This window comes from Phalacrocorax carbo, chromosome 10 (genome assembly GCF_963921805.1).
Source record: "Phalacrocorax carbo chromosome 10, bPhaCar2.1, whole genome shotgun sequence".
NCBI lineage: Eukaryota > Metazoa > Chordata > Aves > Suliformes > Phalacrocoracidae > Phalacrocorax > Phalacrocorax carbo.
This window is the reverse complement of record NC_087522.1, coordinates 148322-166350: the sequence shown is the minus strand read 5'-3', so window position 1 is coordinate 166350 and position 18029 is coordinate 148322. Positions and strand designations below refer to the sequence as shown.

General features: G+C 36.5%; 1 protein-coding gene across 11 annotated transcripts in view; it reads left to right on the top strand.

Moving 5' to 3' along the window:
* Nucleotides 1-18029, top strand: part of UNKL (unk like zinc finger) — a 59680-nt gene that overhangs the window by 4322 nt on the left and 37329 nt on the right. For 8 of the 11 annotated variants that reach the window (XM_064461244.1, XM_064461243.1, XM_064461242.1 and 5 more), the window contains 5 exons: nucleotides 3818-3994; nucleotides 6884-7017; nucleotides 8968-9103; nucleotides 9866-9983; nucleotides 14072-14156. In XM_064461244.1, coding sequence (XP_064317314.1) covers nucleotides 3818-3994; nucleotides 6884-7017; nucleotides 8968-9103; nucleotides 9866-9983; nucleotides 14072-14156 — 650 coding nt within the window. Of the gene's footprint in view, nucleotides 1-3817; nucleotides 3995-4746; nucleotides 4811-6883; nucleotides 7018-8967; nucleotides 9104-9865; nucleotides 9984-14071; nucleotides 14157-18029 lie in introns of those variants that run through there. The other 3 variants (XM_064461249.1, XM_064461248.1, XM_064461250.1) reach the window with 3 other exon arrangements.

Genomic DNA, 18029 nt, shown 5'->3' with positions numbered 1-18029 from the left:
ATGCTTCCAAGAGAGTTGAAGTAGAAATTGTTTGTTTCACCTAGGATTGAGTGAGATATTTCTCTCCAAAGTTCACCTTGGAATGAAAGGAAGCCCAAAATTTAAAACTTTAGAAAAGGGTTTTTCTAAGGGTAGCAAATTAAAACAATCTGTTCTAAGGAGGGGCCTGTGAGAAAGAGTAGATTACTTGCAGCGTTAGAGGGATATAGTTTGAGCAGTGAATAGTGTTCCTCCCAGGTTCGCAACTAAGAATAGAAGTGATACTTTTTTTTTTTTTAATTTTATGTGTTTTTCAACCATTGTAGTCAACTGATATCAGATTCTAAAAAAGAAGGTTATTTTGGATATGTTAGTATCTGTAATGTAAGACTGCTCTTACAGTGAATGAATGACACAAGTCTGCTACGGAAGAGCCCTTCAAGTAATCATAGGAAAAAATATGTCAGTGCCTCAGGGTTGAACAGAGTAGAACTATGTAGTTGTTCTCATACACTTAAGAACATCTAGCTTTACTCTTTAAACGAGAACTGTTTTATTCCCAAAGGATATCTTTGGAATGTTTATGATGTGAATTAAGAAGATTGTGAAAAGGAAATATACACTTCAGTAATCAGTTAACCTTTTAAGTTTTTGTGAACATGTGTTCATGGTATATACATCTACTTACTTTGAATAACGTAGTGACAGTTTTACTTTGTGAGATCTGGATGCAGAGAACAAAGCTGATTTCAATAGTTAAATGTTGTGTGTAGACTCTGATAGAACTTAAAAATAGAGAGTAATGTTCTTTACTGATTCACAACTACTAAGTTAGGATTTGGTACAGTTATTCTGAGCTGGGAGATGGCTATAGAAATATGGGCCATTAAGTAGATTTGCTATTCTGCCTGGAAACAACTTTTTTTTAAATTCTTAAATACAAATTTTGTTCCTGAGGAATAAGTGAGGTCTGAACAACCTTGGTACCAAACTATGGTACATGAGAACATCAGTTTGCAGCCATGTAATGCGCTGATAATTAAAATCAGCAATTTTAAATCAAAAAAGTAGTCTTGTTTAAAGCTGTGTATTACAATGGTTTATGCCCCATTAAAATATTTTATTAATAGTGAAGGTAAGATATAACATCCCTCTAGTTCATTAAAGGTTGAGTAGAACATCTGTATGTATTTCAGTGCATTGGCTTAGTTTGATACTATGTGTGATTAAGTACTATCTGCCATCTAAAAGCTGCTTTTGTTAGGGTTTTTTGCCTTTCTGACTAATGATCCTATGATGAACTACAGCTGATGATGTCGTCTGTGGTTAATAGCGTATGTATTATTGTGGTATTGTATGAATAACACATTTTTATGTAAAACATACACATGCAAAATCGATGGCATTGTTTTTGGCATTTGAGGTTTGCAAGCTGTTTAGTCCCCCCGAGTCGCCTTTAGAACAAGCTCTATCTAGTTCTTACAAAATTCAGATAGCAAACTGGATAGCCTCATTAAAGCATTCTGTTAGTTTCTGGAGGAGGACTTCACCTGTTACAGGACTCTTCAGGCGGCTAGCAAAATGTGCAGCAGGAAAGCTGTGCTTTCAATAACATCCAGATTTCATTAGCTATTGATGGCACAAGTATTCTTAGGGCAAACAAACCTAGGCTTAATTTAGCAGAAGTAAGATTTTTTTGACACAGTTTATTCTTCTTTCCCAGCTTGTTTTTGGAATTCATATTGTCTTTTTGTGAGAAGAATTGTGACCTGAGTATTTCCCCCTCTCTCACATTGTGTGCAACAAATTATGCCTACCTTGTCTGACAAGCTATATATATATATCTATATATATATTACATTGAATTATGTATTTAAAAAAAAACACAACAGTAATTTAGAAATAATTGAAGGCATTCACATGTTTTTAGGGGACCTCCACTGAGGCAATTTTGCAAGGGAAAAACTGCAGATATTTAAGCAAACGTGTTTGCCCTCTGATAAGGAACCGTGGACTTAGAGACAAGCAATGAGATGTAAACACTTGTATACTTCTTGCATGGAAGATAAGACATTTAATTCTTGTTTCCAACAGGGACAAGCAAACTTAAATAGATGAAAATGGAGGTGTGAATATTATGCATAAGGATATGACAGAGTATTCTCACCTTTGTGAGATGTGTGTATATGAATGAAAGATTAGAGTTTCTAATGAACAGTTTGCTGGGAAAATGGAAACATTTGACCCCTGCAAAGAGTCTGCTAGTGGTGGGACAGTTAGCAGTAACAAAAATACAGCCTCAGATTGCATTTCCTCCTGTTTAGAGTTCTGTACAGGACTAGTGCTGGCAAGAGTGTCCAATTGACTTTTGGGCTTTCTCATTTTTCTGTATCAGTAGCAATTCTAGCAGAACAGGAGGGCTGTGTCAGTGCTATTCACACATCACAAAGAATTTCTCACAAAGTTCAGCTGAGGCACTATAATGGGTACAACAAAGATTGTATCCTATCTGTCTTTCCATGAAGAGCCAAGAATTGTGAAAGAACTACTTCCAGATCCTGAATGTAGACTGTGCTCCATCTTACACTGACAGAACGAGATGTAGCACTGAATTTGGTATACCTAGTCTTCCCACTAATTAATTCTGTTGGGATTTAAAGAGATAGGTGCAAATCACTGGCTGCAGCCCATTTATCTTGTTTAACAGAATATCAGTTTTAAATTCCTCCAAGGAAGCAACTTGATCCTCAGAAGTCATAAACAGTGTCAATTCCTGGAAGTCAGCACAAGCTGCAGGTGTTCAGCACAGCAGAAAAAATGTATGATTTTGATGTAAATATTTAAATACCGGACTTGTACATGTTTGCAAACAACTGCATTTCTTTAGTCTAGTTTCTAAATAACCTTTTTAGCGTGTAGTGAATAAACCTTAAGTCAGCATAAAATCTTAGGACTGTTAAAGTCTACCTAGTGCTTTGCTATTCTCCCTTCATTCAAAGTGAAATATTCCTGTGGGACTTTTCATTCATTGTTCTGTATCACACTCTAAGCTTTTTGACACAGTTTCTTTTTACTTTGGGATGGGGGAACATAGTTTTTGGAGATGAGTATTTTTTTTTTCAAAACCAGCAGAGACTGAAATTAATTACACTGAGATAAACTGGGAGAGAACAGAAATCCCTGTGTATATATTTTTTGTGGTTTTTTTTTTTTAAGTTTGTTTACTATTGTTAATTGGAATTATAATCCATATATGATACTAGCCATTTTAAAGTACAGACCATAACTCATATAGTCGTGTCTGAAGAATGGTTAGTATATGTACAAAGACATATTGATGATGTAAAATTTGTTCTCTTCCTTTTAATAGAAGAGTAATTTTAGATTTAACCTGAGATTGTTCAGTAAGTTCCGTGTCTATACAGAGCAGGCAGGGAAAAACCCACTGTGATTCAAGTACCCCTTGATTTTAGATGATGCTAACATTAAAAAAAAATTCTTGTACGGCTTAGCATGGAAATTATTTGAACTTTCATCAGCATGGAAGATGTGATTCCTAAGCTCAGATGATGCTTACAGGGGTGCTTACTAGATTTATTAATAGTATCTTTGTGAGCCAGCCTGCTATAAATCCTTATAACTTTAGCAGAGACTAAGAAACAGATTAATGTTTTTAATTTTGAGGGTGACCTGTGATGGTGGTTTGTTTGGAACAATTCTTGTTTGAAGAATCCTGCAAAGTTACCTGTTAATATGAGATACAGCATAATTCAGAATTAAATTGTTAAAAAAACAAAAATCAAAGCAGTGCTCTAACTTTTCTCTTTCTGTTATGTAGTTGCCCTTACCTGCATCGAACAACAGGGGATACAGAAAGGAAGTATCATCTCAGATATTACAAGACTGGGACATGCATTCATGAAACAGATGCCCGGGGTCACTGTGTGAAGAATGGAATTCACTGTGCCTTTGCCCATGGTCCACATGACCTTAGACCACCAGTGTATGATATAAGGTAGTCTTGTTTCGAATTCTTCAGCCTAATTAGCAGGAAATACCACCTGTCTGTTATCACCACATACCAGAAAATGCAGTATGCTTTGCATGAAAAATATCCATGCTTCTGTAACTAAATATACTTGCTTCTGTAACTGTGAACATACGAATACAATTCACTGTGCATCATGATACCAGATAGAAATACAAATACTAAGGTTTTGTAGCTTGTAATTTCAGGAGCCATATATGCAATTATTATGACCGGTGCAAGACCAGATACTCTGCCTTTTGTCATTTATGCCTTGTAAATTTGCACATGGTTTTTACATTCACAAATTTATGATTTTTTTAAGCCATCTTTCAGGTTCTCAGCTTGTATGTTTGACGTTTTGCCTACTGACATTGCAGGTTTTTTAAATCATTGTGTATTTTTTTCATGTGTAAGATATCAGTATAATTTTCTGCCTCTCTAACGTGTAATACATTTATTGTCGAAAGAAGGTGCTTTGTGAATTATGGTACTGATAGGTATTAGTTTTAGCTGTGGCAAAAGCTGGGAGATAAGTATGTTGTTGGGAGGTGTTATAAATGGGTTTAAGGGGAGGTCTTGCTACAGAAAGTGGTCTGTATATACTCAGTAGGAAAAGATACCAATTCCTAGAGAGCTTTGAAGTCTTGGAGGGTCACAAGTATCTCTTGCTGGACACTGGAAGAGCATTCTGGGGCAGTATCACTACATGCTTGCCCTATTCTTATACTCTTCCCTAGGCATCCGCTATTGGCCACTGTTGGAGACAGGATTCCAGGCTAGATGAACCTTTGATCTGAGCTGGTATGGCTGCTACCTTACATTCTTACCTTTGTTGTCCTGTATTCCCAGCCATCTGTTGGGAGCTGATAGCTCTCCCTTCACAGTAATTTTAGTAAAGTTAGTGCCTTTTCAGTAATTTCATAGTTAGTTAAATTGTTATTTTGCCACAGAATTCACTGCTGCATTGCCTGGTCGCATACTGTTTAGTTATATATAGCTTTTCTTTCCAGAAGACTTTTGTTAAATAGCTAGTTGATGCTGCTTCTGCAAGACATCGGTCCTTTTTCTTCTTTCTAACTTTTCCCCATTTAGCATACGCAGCATGATGCCACGTCAGTCTGAATACAGAATGCTTAGTATCTTTGTAATCTTTTGTACTCTATTGGAATGAGGAACCACTCTATAGCAAGGCTGAAACCAAGCTCTGTTCTCTAAATGTCTTTTAATCTGTTACCTGATTGTTTATTGGTGATTGGCTATGTATAGAGCATCAGGAGGAGCAGAAGACATTTGTGGTAGGAGTCTATGTTTAACGGCTTGAACCTACAAGTAGGCTGCCTCAGGCTTCTTTGGTGTTTGTGAATACTGGTCATGTGCCATTGCTTCTCGTGATTCTGGGAATCCAGCATTCATACGGATGTCCAAAACATCGGGGATTATTTTTTCTTTGGTGGTATTTTTGCTCTATGGTGGACACAGATATTAGGGTTTCTTCATTTTAGGTAGAGAGCAGAGGAATAACAGTAGAATCACTGATTAATATGTGAAGTTTATTCCCCTTAATAGCCTTGTTCTTCTACATATCCATCTTAAAGAAAACGCACTCTTAAGGAACTACCAGTTTTCCTTCTCATTGCTCGTACCTTTTCTGAATCTGTAAAAGAAATATTTTGACTTTGAAAGGTTTTACACTTGGCTTTAGGTCTGTCTCTTCCTTTGAGACTTTCTTTCTTGGAGGATACGTGGGGTGTAGGAAGTTCTTGAAATGATATGTAAATGATATCATAACTAGTTACATTATAAACCACGGCACCCCTCAAACTTCAAACTTCAAAACTTCAGAGACCCTGTGTAGTAGTATTTTAGTATAGGAGGTAGGATCTTCGAATATTTGTGTCTAGAGAAAGCAGTGCCAGTTGAAGTTAGAGGCCTTTGGTTCTCATAGAGCACTACAGATCCACCTCTGGTATTTGATTCCTCACATTGTTTCTGCATTGCTTCAAATTCTGCATAATATAATTATGCTATAGTATCTTTTTATTTTTCAATCTTTTGTACTGATTTGCCATTGTTGAATCTCTGTACAGCTTAATTTTACTGAAATGGTGTAGTAAAATTTTCTCAGATTTTTGGTAGAGGTTTTATACCACTAATACAATACCTTTTAGTTTGGCAGTAGTCAGAATGATCTTTCAGCAAGCTCGTGGTTGCTTACTTGCAAAGCAGTTGTAAATTCTTCAGAAGAGATTCAATGTCCTCATGATTTTTGTTTGCTACTAGGTCTCCTGAATGTCTTGAAAAACTTTTCTTGCAAAATCTTAGTGAGCCAAAAGCACTTTGGCTACTTTTATATGATGTAGTATTGAATAGCTATATTTTGTACGTTCCTTCGGTCATAACTTTTCTAAGACAAAGAGTCTTGTGGTATTTCATTCTCCCTCACAGAGGAGGCCATCTGTATTTCTGACCACCCTTACTGCCCTTCCTATATCTTTTTTAGTTCTACCATGTCCTATGTGGCAGTGGAATATCAGAAGTTAATGGCATATTCAAATTGTCAGCACACCAACATACAGAGGTACAGATGGATATTGCTGGTACAAACGTTGTCTGTGTACATAATGCCAGCATTCCTTCATGTGTTCTCTTTTATTTGTATGACATAGTTATTCCTTACAATTGTTTGCCAGCTTCAGCATAAGTAATGGTTTGAAATACAGTCAATTTAATTTTTTTTTTTAACAATTTAGCCTTGTTAAGAACTGGATTACATGACAGAATTTTGAAAGACTTGGACAGGTATATATACCTGTGACAGATAGGGTTACTGTAGCTATACAGTTTAGCAGTGTTATTTTCTTTTCCCCATTCCAGAGAACTTCAGGCACAGGAAACCTTACAGAATGGGCAGCTAGGATGCGGTGAAGGCATTCCAGATCTGCAACCAGGAATTTTAGCAAGCCAGGCAATGATTGAGAAGATCCTTAGTGAAGATCCAAGATGGCAGGGTAATGTTACCCTGTCTCCTTTCTCTGTTTCTTTATTGGTGTTTGATCCAATTTGTTGATTCTCAGTCTTCATCTGGGGGAAGTTCAAAAGCCTTTTTTAACAGAGTAAAGAATTGGTTTGTATAAGTAATATGGATATTTGTGAACAAGTTGTACTGTCTGTCACATTTATATTCAGATTGCATTTTGAAAATGTTTTGAAAACGTTTAATAGGTCTTTTTTAGTTACTTGATACAAGTGTTGCTAATCTGTGTCAATTGAATAAATGTTTTTAAAAGTCAGTAGGAGCTCTCTGTCTTATGCTAAGTAGTAGTAATGATTAGAATCTTCATCTTTTGAGTCATTCATAGACTAGTTAATGGACCGTTACCCTTTGCTGAGCTTGACTAACAGGACTGAAGTAGAATATTTAACAGAAAATTGGAGCAGAATATTAAAATACAAGAATGTCTTGAAAGCATTATATTAGCTCTCTTAAAGTAAATCCAATTGCCCTTTTTTTCTTAAGGCTTTCAAATTTGGTTCTCATGTTCTTGGTTTAGACTTGCTTATTATGTAGCCAAAGATGTTACTATCAATCAGATATTGTTAGAGCCATTGCCCAAATTTTACTTTAGAAAAGACTGCTGGGTACAGTTACATCCACAAAATTCATGTGGGGACAGTAACAGAGGAAGGGGTCACGTGAAGCTGCCACCTCAAAGGAATTCAAGGGGAGATAGTTGTATGATACTTGTCCCTGATATATTTTTAAAATCTACCACAGGGTGAGTTCCAACCATTTAAGTACTGATAATGTGTAGAGCTTAAATGTCAGGTTGAGATCAAAAATATTGGATGTTTGACGTAAAAAGACAGCAAAATTGACCAACTACAAGCACTTTTATTGCACTCCTTGCATTGTGACAGGTCTGTATTATATAATGTATGGCTTCTGTCAAACCCTGTAAATATGGTGAGACTGCACATAGTTTCTGGGGATTGAAAATCATCCATATAGTGATTTCAACCTTATTTTCCTAAGTCTTTAATGAAACTGTTGAAAAGGACCGAACAAAGATTAGACTATGTGTGATACTCTGATTAATGATTTTTGCTATTTCAAAGAACATCATAAATGACTCTTTGAGAATGTTTCTTCAGCTAGTTGTCCACAAATGCTACAGGAGTCTTGCAGTATTGTGCAGTTCATTTTTGAGAACATCTCAGGCTGAAAGGTTTGCTGAAATCAAGATACATGTCATTGACTGCTTCTGTTTTACCTGCATTTTCCCACCTTAGGAAGAAGGTTTGACGTGATTTACTCCTCACAAACCCATGCTTGCTGTTAGCTAAATTATGCCTTCTAATTTATTTACTTGCTCCATTGTTTTTCTGAATTTTTCTGTTTCTAAACAGAACCTTGTTTGTCATCTCCTAGTTCCTCCTTCCTGGAACCAAAGATGTAGAAACAGAGGCAAAGGTAGAGAAGAGGCTCTAGAATTTGTCCAGAAAGATTTTACTGGACAGCCTTAACATGCTTTAACATGAAAGCAGTTTTGATGAAAAAAGGACTGTCACCAGTAAACTTAAGAGAAATCCAGACATTAAATTGTATGAGATTTTAGTGTTGGTCTTTCTAAAATGAATAATGTATTTTCAGGTGTTAATTTTCAAAGCATTAAATGTACGTCATGAGAATTTCTAGATAGTTTCTCTACCAATAGATTGCTAGTGCTTTGTTTAGGTACTTTATTGTAATATTGCTACTGAATATAAAAGCAATGAAGATTTCTTTGCATGTCAATGTGTTAGACTTTTAAAAAATGCAGGAGTCAGTCTACGTTTATAAGAATGGAGGGGTCTGTGAATCATAATTTTTTTACAAAAAGCAGTGTGATACCTAAGCTCACTAAAGAACTCTGAATGCAAAAATTGTTTATTTCTCTTAATTGTTGACCTGTTTACAGACACAAATTTTGTATTAGCTGGCTACAAGACAGAACAATGTACCAAGCCACCCAGACTCTGCCGCCAGGGTTATGCATGTCCACACTATCACAATAGTCGAGATAGAAGACGAAATCCCAGAAAATTCAAATACAGGTACATAAATACATATTAAGAATACACTTTTTGGTCAGTCAAACAGTTGTTAATGGACTGATCTGTTTGGGTTCTTCTACAATGCAATTGGATATTCCTGACTTCCTGATGGAATAAAAACACATCTTTCCCAATAGCCTTGCTAATTTTGTTATTTTATTTTAAAAAAACCCAAACATCTGTTCAGAATGATCAGACAGTTCTGAAGACAAAAACTATGAAGCTGTAATGGAAATATCCTTCTTTCTTGTGAAGAATGAAAACAACTTCTGTAAATCTTAGCAAAAATTGCAATCACTAGGTCAAACCTTTGTTATGAAAAGATCAGTTATGAACTGTCTTTTTTTTCTGGTTTTGTTCTGTAATTTTTCATTTCAGAGCAATATTTTTAGGACCAAAATTTAATGCATTGCCTCTCTTACTTTTCATCGTTACATCATTCATCATTACATCATTTTACATAATTCTTATACACTGTGGTTTCTTCATTGGTTTTGGTGGTTTTTCGTGCAGCAATACAAGGTTTAGAATTGATGGGCTTTTCTTGACAGTCTTAAGACTGTGAATAAATGTCATTAGAGAGAAGATAGGTAGAATCCTACCAGTTCATCTTTCTGTCAAAGAATTTTTAAAAAGTCAGTCTCTCAGAATTTGCAACTTTATAGGTCCCAGAATCTAAGATTCTGAGATTTAGTGGGAAATTGTTTGAGACTTGTGCTAGGAATTAGATACAAATATGCTCTGGACATCACTTTTTCCTAGGTCCACTCCTTGCCCCAGTGTAAAACATGCAGATGAATGGGGTGAACCTTCAAGGTGTGAAAGTGGGGATAGCTGTCAATATTGTCATTCTCGTACAGAACAGCAGTTTCATCCTGAGGTAAGAACTAAATTTCTACTTATTTTTAGTGATTTCAAATTTGTTATGGATTAGATGGATGGATTAAAGATATTATTTATGAAAACCATGACATTTCATTCAACACATTCAGTTGTTGAGGGTATTTGCTTAAGCAAAGCAAAATTTGCTAAGAAATAGTTATTTGTACTGCTGTAGTTTTCACTGATAGGCTTTTTTTTCTGTACAGCTTAAGAAAAAATTATTAATATTATCTGGTTTGGGGAATAAATAAATGTGTTCTTTTTTTTACCTAACTTCTTTGATTGCTAATGAAGTCACAGTAGTAACTGCTACTCAATAACTTGGGACAAATTTCTATTTTAAGTATAGTTTAAAAAGCTTTATTGCAAATAATTAAGATAAACTGAATAGGTCAGGAGGAGGTGGAAAGAGCAGAAAGCTTCCATGTGGCTGGAGTAAGACACTCCAGAAGAACAAGGTGATTTTAGATTCATCTGTAGGCAAAGTCGTCGTAACTTTGTTGGGTGCCTAAGCATAACAGTGAAATGCTAGGGAAGAGAGCAGTGCCATGCCGTCTGCTGAGATTCAATTCTTGTGCAACACTATGAAAATATTAAATGTGCCAGTTAATGGAAACAAACATGATACTGAAAAGACATGTTATGCTAGAAGCTGCCCATACAACACTGGATATCTGTTTTTCATTCTGGGACCTTTGAATGGACATGAAGAATTCACAGCAGGATGTAATTTCTTGCATTAAAAAGGTCAATACTTAGTAAGATATAAGCGAAGACTATTCAAGCAATTGCTAATTTCTCTTGCAATTATGAAGATTATTGAAGGCCTCTCAAGACCTTACTGGGAAAGGAATTCTTAGAATACTGACTCCAGGTTTGTTGCAAGCTTGATATCATATATTTCCTGTTGTAAGATGACAAGCTACATCTTTATACTAAATAGGTGTCAGCTATCTCTACTCTTGACATACTGTTCCAGAATTTCACTGTCCTGATTACTAGAGATTTTGCAGATCTATTTCAGATCATCTAATTTCTTCTGCATCAAATTCCATCCCTTTTCTGTAGCAAAGGTGTCTTCCTGCTTAGTATTGCTACCATACTTTTATTTATGAAAAAGCTATGAATGAAAGTGCTAAAATAAGTCACAAGGCCGAGCCTTGAGTTCTGCTACTAATTTTGTTTGTTGCCTTCCTATTTCATATCATCTATTGTCACCTCTCCATTAGTCAATTTGGCAGCAGATATGTAACATTGTTAAGAGTCATGTTCTTCATTATCTTAATTAATGAATCTTACCACATCCTTTATTAAAGTACTTACTAGAATGACCACATTTCCATTTTAGAGAAGGACCTTTTAGTTATCAAAGTTATATGGTGAGTATACCATGATGTGCCTTTGCCAAATGTACTCTTAACTTTATCCCATTTCTCTCTCTTTAATTTAAATTATGACAGAAAAATTAGTGGACATGCAGTTGCCTGCATTAGCTGGTTTTGCTCTTCTCAAACATATGTGAGCTATTCTTAATATACCTCAGTTGTATGTGCTACTTCTGACATGGTGGCCTTATTAAAAAAAGTGCTTGCTAACTGCATCTGTCTTATTTGCCATTTTTTTAAAAAATTCTGATGTAACAATGACCTAATTCATTCCCTGGCCCTGAACTGATGGTGATTTGCTTCCACGTCAGCTGTAGTCACCCCAGTCTTTGCTTGTTTCCATTAGCTGTTCTGCCTTTGTTGTAGTGTTGAACATAATTCCTACTGATAATCAAGACAGTTTGGTGGGGATAGTGTTATCACCTCACATAATTTTAGGTCTAGTATTTAATTTCACAGAAACTAGCAATGTGCCTGCACTGAAAGAGGCGCTTTCATTCAGCAACATACCCTGTGGTCCTTTCCCTCCTGTGCTCCAGCTCTGACATACATCCAGTTGTGTGGTTAGAATGGAAATTCCATACAGCTTTTCTGTCTCTGACCTGAGGATTCAAAGCACTCATTTTATTAGGTTCATAATGAAATTCAGTCTATTTAATGGTGGTAATCGGTTGCCTTCATTCCTTGGTCTACTTATTTGATGTCAGTAACATTAGTTCAGCCTTACTTTTTTATGTCCTTTAATTTAAGCTGAATTTCAGTTTATCCAGCATCATCTTCTCTTATTGGATGTTTTCATATACCCGTTCTTTACCAAATTCAGATAAAGAATATTGCCATTGCCTCTTGGCTAAGTGACTGTTTTTTGAAGAAATCTCTTGGTTATCACATACAGGAATAGCTTGATTCTGCTGTTAATATATAGCAGTCGTGTTCTTGTCTGTAGCTGGGAAGTTAGTCTTCTGTAATGATTTAGTTCTTTGAGTTTGCTGTCTGTCTTATAATACCAGTATGTGTAGATTACATGGCCATCTCCAGAATAAGTCTTTGAGGTGCGAGCTCTGCCCTAGTTGCATTTTGATATTATCTATATTATCACTTCTTGTATCTGTAGCATTTATCAGAAGGCACTCCACGCCATCTGGGTAGCTCATAGGATCAGGGAGGCTATTTTTTAGCTAGGACCTCAAACTGAGACTGAACTTCCAATTACATGTTTTGTTGAAACCATCTGGAAGTCAGATCATCTCGTTTTTTTTTTTTCTGCATCTTTAGCATCGTGTATACAGCATTTGGGGTTTTATATTTAACCAATTAACAGAGAACAGGAAAGAAAGGAGATGGGCCCAGCTTCATTTTTTAGTTCAGGTGTGGTATCCACAAATGACTCCTTCATTTTTCACAATGTCTGTGGTAGCTCCCAGTGAAATTGGTGGAAAGATCAGTCCTGCTGTTTTGTTTAAGTGTGTCATTTGGGTGAACGGTTGCCTACAGCATGGATGTTTTGTCGCTTTTTCAGTGTTCAAGGATAAACAAATTATTTGTAGAGTGACAAGCATCAGTAATAATTTTGAGATCTAGCATTTTACTGTAGTTTCTTGGATGTTCTTTGGGTTATGCATGAACTAGTAGTGAATATAATAATTAAATTTTCAGCCTTGAGTCAAAATCACTTATGAGATGGAAATTTATCTTAAGATGCTTAAAATAGCTCTAAAATAAAGAGCTTACAGAACTAGTTGTTGGTTGGTTTTTTTTAATAGTTTCGTTTTTCATGTTTGCTCTAAGGTGGAGGTCCAAGGTAAACATTTTTTTATACAGCATATGCAAAAGTGCCAAAGAAGTGGCATTCTGAGCTAAGAATTATTACTTATTGATCCATGAATCACTCAACTGACACTGAAAGGCAAAGACCACAGTACCAAGGTTTGGGGAACCAAAAAGATCCCTCTGCTAGTTGCCACAGACTTGGAAATCAGCAGGATTAGTTTTCTAAAGAATCTGTGTGCTTTTAAATAGGTTCTTAATATTGTTCTAGTATGATAGTATGTCAGCTCCTCCTCCCAGCCCTGTGAGACCTAAAGATAATTAAGATCCTGCTAGAGCAATAAACTGAATCTGGATCTTACTAGCAACTTGTATAATCATTACTGTCATGAACAGTCAGTATTACTTCAGTTCTCATGCACCCCAGTCTGGTGAGAGAAAGATGTTTGATTGTTAGGATGATTTAAGTATTAGAGGTGTCCTAATGAAGGATCTATGTTGAAAAAAACATATTGGTGTTGGGTTTTTTTTTGCTGTGTAAGCTGCTCTACTACATACATCATTTCTCCTACAAGATTTCTTAGAAGTGGTGTAAACGACTTTGAACATTTTATTCCCATCGTTTGGCTTGTTTCTGTACAACATGGAAAACCGAAGCAGTTTAAACACTTGCTTTTCTAAAATATTATTGTGTACTTACTATTTATTATTATACAGAAGAGGGTTAAAATTATCATCTTTCAGGTTTGCTTTTCTTAAAATTCTGTTCTTCTGCTTGATTTTTAAAAAGGATCATAAGAACTGAATTTTCTGAGAAAACTGTAATACATATAATTAGTAAATATTCAAGATTTTTCATTTAAAGGTTTTAAAATTTTCTATTTTGTCATTACGTAACATATGTTTAGGTTAACCACCCTTCTGTTTCGTTTAGATATATAAATCTACAAAGTGCAATGACATGCGCCAAACAGGTTACTGCCCACGTGGTCCATTTTGTGCGTTTGCACATGTTGAAAGTAAGTAAAAGAATTGTTATTTTGTATCAGTGTTCATAAAGGTGAACCAACATTTCTAAGCGTCGGTAACAGAAGTTACTTAACATCATTAGTTTTAATGCATAAAAGGCATTTGATGTCCCTTGTTTTTAGAAATTAACTAATGTTTCCTAGTACCATACATTGCTATGGGAGCTTGCTGCATTTGCATCAAATTTGCATCAGCAGTATAACAGGAGGTGCTTTTCTTTACAAATGCAGCTTTTCCCTGTAACTTTTTGAGCTTGATTTGGCAATTTTCTACACATGCTTGACTTTTTGAAGTATATTAGTTGTCCTATTGAAACTTACAGTAAACTTCTCAGGTAAAACTTAAATATCTTTGCAAGTATTTGCAGAACTTGCAGGCCTTAGCTAAACTGAAAAAGACCAGGGAGAAAATTATGTCAGCTGTCTTCTTTCCTTCATAGCCCACTTACATCTTCACTGCACTCAAACTGTTACATACAGAAAAAGGGAAGAGAGATTGTTTTTTCCAAGAGAGCACTCAGTTCTTCCTTGTGCATCTGCATGGATTAATTCTGGGTATGCATCATCAGATTCTTTTTAACAGTAGTATGAACTTAGGTTACCCCTACACTCTTCCTGCACTCCAGAATGTGAAGTGTGCAGTTGCTGCAACAACTATTTATGCATTCTTTTAAGTTGTGATGCAAGGCAGTACTTGAAGCATTTCTATGTAACTGGTTTCTTACAGGTGATAAATCTTTTCTTTTTTGATTATGTAGTTTTTGCTTGATTATGTAATCGGCAAAACCTCATCATTATTCTTCAAAAAGGGAAAAAAAGAAAAGTTCTCCTATCTTGCTTTTTGCCTTCTGCTTCTAGGGCTGGGAAGAGGGATGTGAGACCCTACCAATTTTGGAAAGCTCCAAATTTCTGCAATTCAGTAGTATTTTTTTTCTGATTCTCTAACGATAAGTAATGGCATCCCCTCTCCCTGTCTAACCTGTCTAGGCAAATATGATGATCTGTACAACCATTTATTGTGTCACTTGCTTATGTAGACGACTTTCAGTGAATAGAGTCATTCTTGCTGCCCACCGCTCTTGTTTCTGAGAATCTGTGGTTTGGTCAACTTCCCTTTTAACTTCTGTGGGATGATCGGTTTTACTTTTCCGTGGTTTTGTTACTCAAAGAAGAGGAAGGATAAACAAACTCCTGTATTTATTTCAAGAAGCCCATTATTCTAAGACCTAGCAATTCTTCAAAACATTGTGGCAATGAAGTCAGTATTGAATGTTTCTTCGCATCAAAAGCGGCTCACTGCCTGTGCTTTTGTGGTGTTGGGGCTATCTCCTAAATCAAGTCCTTCACTGTTTGCCAGTGTTGGCAAGTCCTTCTTTGACTCAAGAAAGTGTGAAAGTACACATATTGTTACAGAAGTAATTTAGGGCACCAGGTTTACTCTTCTGTTTATCTGATACAAATTTTTTATTTCCTGAAACAGCTGGAAAAGTATGATTTAAACAAATTCACTGCATATGTGCAGCATGGTATAATATTGATATGCTACAAAATTCCTGTGGGAGAACACTACATATTCTCTGTTTTCTTCCTTACAGCATACTGAATGCTGCCTCTTTTCTTGCCTCTCCAGCATGGAGAGTGTGCAGGATAAACTCAGCAGAGCTCTTGAAGATTGGAGTTCTTCTGATAGCCCATCATGATGTACTTCATTTCATCCTGATCATTTGTATCTTTAACAGTCCAGTTGATGCTCAATTCCTATGAGAGGAATCATTCTCGAAGGAAGCTGTCATTGACAATAAGCAAGATTTCCATCTCTAAGGAAAAGCTAAGCTTTGCCCAGGCTAAAGATAAAGAGGGCTGAACGAAGGTCCAGACTTAACAATTTGCTGATGTTATTCTCCCTAAGGGATATCTTTCTGATCCATGGCTAATCCTTCTACCCCAGCCCCACTCTTTCTTCTACTCTGTAGGATAAATTCCTGTATTCTAAAAGTCTCCAGAACTCTTAGAGAATTCTTGAGACTTTTAACATCTTAGCAGTGCTAGTTGAGAAGCAGCAGCTTCATTTTCTCTGCATAGTTACATTAAACAGAATTTTATGTCCATCAGGAGAGACTTATATGGCCCAGCCAGCATGCTCTGGAACTCTTTGGCTTGCATCATCTGGAATTAAGACTGTGTAAGCAGGAAATCTCAACAAATGAACTTGAAATCTTGCAACAGTACCCACCCGCTGTCTCTGGTAGTCTGAATGGTCCATCAGAAGTTAGATGTTTGGTTACTGTCAGCAAGAGTGCCTTTCTGCTGTTGGCAACAGCTTTAAGCTTAGTTCAGCACCTCTGACATTCTGACTCCTAGGTCCATAGAATAAAATGGTTTCTGGCTCTTCCATATTAGGGAAGGGGGAGAGAATGGTTTCAGAGCTGTAGATCTTATCATCAGTATGAAAAGCCTGAAACTCTTGGTTCATGGATCTTTTTGAATCATAAGTTATGGGTGTTCTCCATGTAACTTCAGCGAAGTCCTAGCTATGTGGAACAGGTAGAGGAAGTTCTCCCACCAGTTGTACGTGTATTTTAGCAATTTTTATTATTCTACAAGAAATAATTTGTCGAAGCGCACATTCTCTACAATAGTGTTCCTGGTCTTCACTCAATGACTTCCTCGGAACCAGCTGACCATTTTTTTCCCTTTTCTTCTTTTGTGAAGATCATGAGGAATATTAGTATTCCTCCAAGACTGTTTTCCCCTTGCGGCCATGGCTGCAGACAGTATTGTCTTATAAATGTCAGTCACTGTTTTTTCCCCCCACTGGCTGAAGGCCTAGGTCCAATGTAGTCCCAAAGACACTTTGCTGTGACAGGGGGGAGGGCACCTGATCCTGAAAAGTATGGAAGTAGTGGCATCTGATGTACCTCCCTGTCTCCCTTTGCAAAACAGAGAGTAGCTAGAGTATGTTGGGACGCTTCAGGAATGGACTCTCTTAAAAGAATGAACTCCACTCTGCGGCACTCATTTGTCCACTGTCTGCCTGACTACAACTGGCACCTTAATAAAAAATAGATTATTTTTTTTTTTCCTGAAACACAAACATGGGCAGACTGAAATTCTGCTGGCAAGAATTTGGAAACACTTAAAAGAACACATCTCCTGTATAACAGCTTCTGTTACTGAAGGTATTTGCCTTCAGATTGTTTGTCCAAGACTGTTCTCTTCTGTTGGTGCCAAGATTGCAATAATGAAAAAGCTTACTTCTGACCTAATGAAAGATGGGATTCCCAAGGCCAGACTTAGCCTGACCATAGTAACTCTTATATTCAAAATACCCAAGCCTTGTTAGTGCAAATTCTAAGGAGGCTATATAGCTGAAAAAGTTGCATCTCAGATTTCTAAATAACATCCTAGGCTACTGATACATAATCCCTGAAGCACCACTGCACTGGCATTAGAAAGTTGAAGTTCTTGTTGAGGGCTTTATCCTAGTCTCCATGAGCTGAGACTGCTGCTTTTCTATCAGTTGACAACAGCTATAGGTCTTTGAGAAAATATGGTTAGACTGGGTGAGGCTTACACTGTAGAATTTGTAGCCTTTGTGCAGATGGTCACCAATGATGATGTTCACTCTTGGAAGAAATTGGAATGATGCAGAAGCCCACGTTCTGAATTTAATGTGTCTGGTTGACATATTATCGGTATGCAGGATAGCAAAAACTAATCAAGCTATTCTCCCTAAATACTTTGGAAGGAGAAAGGAGAGATTATTTCTGTTGGAAATGTTTGGAAAGCAGTGTTATACTACCCTTTTAGGGTGGTATGACTGCTTACACTCACTTATAGACTATTGGACGAGTACATGGTTCT